This window comes from Volvox carteri (assembly GCF_000143455.1).
Source record: "Volvox carteri f. nagariensis unplaced genomic scaffold VOLCAscaffold_154, whole genome shotgun sequence".
Lineage (NCBI taxonomy): Eukaryota > Viridiplantae > Chlorophyta > Chlorophyceae > Chlamydomonadales > Volvocaceae > Volvox > Volvox carteri.
In genome coordinates, this window is record NW_003307697.1 from 57897 (window position 1) to 61642 (window position 3746).

General features: G+C 61.1%; 1 protein-coding gene across 1 annotated transcript in view; it reads left to right on the forward strand.

Annotated features, from left to right (window-relative positions):
• Positions 1–2871, forward strand: part of VOLCADRAFT_108567 (uncharacterized protein) — a gene marked incomplete at both ends in the record, with an annotated part of 22968 nt that extends 20097 nt beyond the window's left edge. Inside the window, 4 exons of the mRNA XM_002959286.1 lie at positions 147–479; positions 661–1233; positions 1688–1861; positions 2122–2871. Coding sequence (XP_002959332.1) covers positions 147–479; positions 661–1233; positions 1688–1861; positions 2122–2871 — 1830 coding nt within the window. The remainder of the gene's footprint in view (positions 1–146; positions 480–660; positions 1234–1687; positions 1862–2121) is intronic.
• Positions 2872–3746: the final 875 nt, after the last annotated feature.

A 3746-nucleotide genomic window follows, 5' to 3' on the forward strand; every position in this document is an offset into this window, starting at 1 on the left:
TAGCGGAGAAGAACGGTGTCCCCCGTCCTCGGACACAGGGCTGGGGGTTCATCGCTTAGATGTGTTTCGCATGGCCTTCCCTCACGCCCTGCCCTGTCTTCTTCTAATGCACGCTTCCTATTAACATGCCGACTGTCATGTCTTAGGCTTTGGCGGAGTTTGAGGAGGAGGTGTTGGAAGAGGGGTATGATGAGGACGACGAGGAGCCTGAAGACGACGAGGACGGCGACGGGGGGGAGATGGAGCCGGCCGTGGACGAGTCGTTGAATTCCGCAGCCGGCATTGATAGGCTGGGCTCCGTCATCTTGTCTGTGGCCCTGCCGCTGGCGGCGCAGGGCTCCCTGCATCGGCAGATGTACGTGTCACAGCAGCAGCGGCCGCCGCTGACGATGACGCCCACGCAGCCCCAGCAGCCCCAGCAGCAGGCACCAGCGGCGGGCTGCAGTCCTCCAAACCACATTGGCCATGTCCCATACGAGGTGAGCTAAAGCACTGCGCGACGGTTACCTTCTCTCGTTGCCTCACTAGCTGTCGTACCGTACCCGTCGCATACCGTTGCAGCGATATTGACAGAGTGTATAGACTGTAACCATTTGACGGCTAATGCTGATTTCATGGCCCGTTGTTCTTGTCCCGCGCCCATTCTTCTTTATCCCACAGCCACAGTACTCGAACGAGCCGTCTCTAAGTTCCATTCCATCTCCGACCAAAGACGGCCTGGTCCGCCCCACCTCCGAGACCTCCTACCCTTCGTCTACCAGTGGTGAGGGCAGTGGGTGCTTGGAGAGCGCTGCGGGGCCGGCGTCTGGGCCCGTACCAGCTTTCCCCGCCGTGCAGGAAGCAAACGGCAGCCTGGCCGCTGCTGCCGCCTCCGCTGGTGTTGGCGGGGGTGGGGGCAAGGGTGGGGCCCGGGGCGGGGGGGGGGCCGGGGCCCCGATCTGGCGGCGGCGAAACGCGTTTGTGGAGTGGGCGAACACGATGCATCACGAAATGGTGGTTGAAGAGCAGCCGCCTGGCGGAAGCAGCGCGAGTGGTGGCGGTGGCGGTGGCAGTGGCAGTGGCAACGGTAGCGGCAGTGGTGTCCCTGGCGGAGGTATGCCTGGACATGGCAACACGATGGCAGGCGGGGCAGGCGGCACAGAGCACACGTCATCATCATCGGGCTACGCTGTTCCCTTGGCGCTTGCGGCGGACACGCTGCCACCGGAGGGTGTGCAGTTCCAGTATGCGCCGGTAGGAGGCCTTGGAGGGTGCCCTTGGTGGGGAGCGCGGATTAGTTGCTGGTCGGTCTGTCGGTCTGCCGGTTGGCTGGTTGCTCGGGAGTCCATGACAGCTCGGTAGGATTGGAGGCAGTGGACGCGCTGCATCTTCCACCACCATGCATAGGTGTGTGGCGCCGTGTATGGTTTGCAAGGCCAGGTGACACTGGCACCCGCATGCTGCCTGGGCTCGCTGCGGGTTGGTCGGAGGCGTACCAGCGGGATGCGGCTGTGTGTTGAGTAACCACTGCTCGAATCCACTTCTATCCATCCACACACACGCATGCGAGGGAAAAGGATGCCACCCCGCCGCCTTCACGCGTCTCAATGGCTACCTGCTCGCCCCATAATTGCTTACCGCCACATACCCCATCCACTTACCCCATACCACCACATGCATGGCGAACTGCTGACGAACTGCTGAGCAGGGCGTCTACATCACGTTGAAGCCACCGGCACAAAAAGGCGGCCCGGTTCGGCTGGTCAAGGTTCGCTTCAATCGCAAGATGTTCACGGAGCAGTCTCAAGGCCAGGCCTGGTGGAACATGCACAGGGCGACACTGGCGGAGATGTACGAGCTGACCTTCGACATGGGGAACAAGGTGCGTGCAGGCGACCAGTGGCTGCGTGTGTCTGTCTGTCTGTCTGTCTGTCTGTCTGTCTGACGACAGTGCGTCTGGCCGAGAGGTCGGGAGAGGCCAAGAGGCTGAAGTAGATGGCTGAAGGGAGGACTGGCCGGGACTTAGGATTTGCGGATTCAGTACTACATACCCGGAATGCATCTTTTTATGCCTTTTCCTTCCTGCCTTGACTATTACTTGATGAAAATAGGTGCGCATCACCATTTGTGATGAATATCCAGGCACCTGTAGCACCATCATCATCACCGCCGGGGTTGCCGCCGCTAGCTCCCGGTTCACACGGCACAGTTCCCCCGGCCGCAATGCACACCCGCGGCATGAGCACCGACACACAAGGGACGAGCGCCGGCAGCACCGCGGCGTCGGGGAGCAGTAGCATGTACTTCTCCGTCCCAGTCAGTAACAGCCCCCTTCACGGGGGTGCAGCCTCTGGCGCCGCTGGCGGGGGCGACCTTGTGACGGGTTCAGCGGGGGCCATGTGGCGTTCTGTCGCGTCAGCGGTAGCTGGCGGCGGCGGTGGCGGTGGTGGCGCCGGCGGCGGCGGCGGCGATTTCGATATGAGTTGGACTGAGCTGAACTACGACAGCCAGGCCATGATGGTGTTGCCGCCGCCACCACCTGTGGGGACTATGGGGGTGGCGGGGTCCCCTGCAATGCCGCAGCGACGCGACCACTCTCGGAACAGCAGCCGCACGGCCAGCGGCGGCTCAAGCCATGCAGGCGTATCGAGGCCGCCCTCGCAGCCGTGCCCAGAGTCACCCGTGTTTGCCGTGCAGCAATTTGGCTCGGGGGAAAGCGGCTCGGCTAGCGGTGTTGGTGTTGGTGGCGATGGCGGTGGCGGCGGCGGAGGGCCATTATACCCAGCGACTGCTACCGCCCTGGCGACGACTGCTGCCGCTGCAGCGGCGCAGCCGTACTATCCCTCTCACCAGCGTGCGCAGTCTGGTGGCGGGTCGTCTGGCAGGTCGTGAGGGGCCCCGGTCGCGTTGCAACAGCGGCTATACACCGATGCAATGAAAAGATTTCCGGTTTTCGGTCCTTACTGCATTCCGTGGCCAATATGTTACCTTACCTTGTTACGCTCATTGTTGTCTTCGCACAATAGGTCGAGACAGGTACTTTCGGGTGAGCCGGCACCTCCTTCAGCGCCGGACTCGCTGCCTAGGGGGAACTGTCACCACCCGACAGGATAGCAGGGTTTGGACGTCGGATCATGTGGCGGCGCGTTCCACGTAGCATCCTTGCTTTGTGTTTACTGCTTGTGTTATGTTACTGCTTCGCGTGTATGTGTGCGCAGGCATGGGCATGCATGGGGAGTAGGGGTGGTGAGAATACATCGGTAGGTAGGTCGAGCGCAGGGAGGTTTCCACATTGAGGCGTGTGGTAACGCAGCAGCGGGTGGCTTGGGGGTTGGTGTATGTGGGGGACAGTAGCAGGGTTCACGGCATGAATACCTGGTTGCCGCCAGCCGAATGGCGCATGAGCGTCATGATGATATGTGTAGCAGCGTGGGGTTATTCACGTGCTGCGGTCTGCAGTGCTGCTGGATTTGTAACTCTGGGCTTTAACGGCCCTGCTTTAAACCTCAATACGTTCTGTGTGTTGTGTGCGTGTTTTTATGCCAGAAAAGAATGAGCCATAGCAGGAGGACGAAGAAGGCGAGAAGATGAAAGATTTCCAACTGTGGGGTTGTTGGTGTGAAACGAGAAGGGAGAGAGTTCACGGCCCGGCGGTTGACGTCCAGTATGGTATATCGATTCTATTGTACATACTGGCGCAGGCGCCTAGCGCCTCCGGGGCCTGACTCCCCGGCTCGTATCACCAGAAGGCAGAAGGCCGCTGCTNC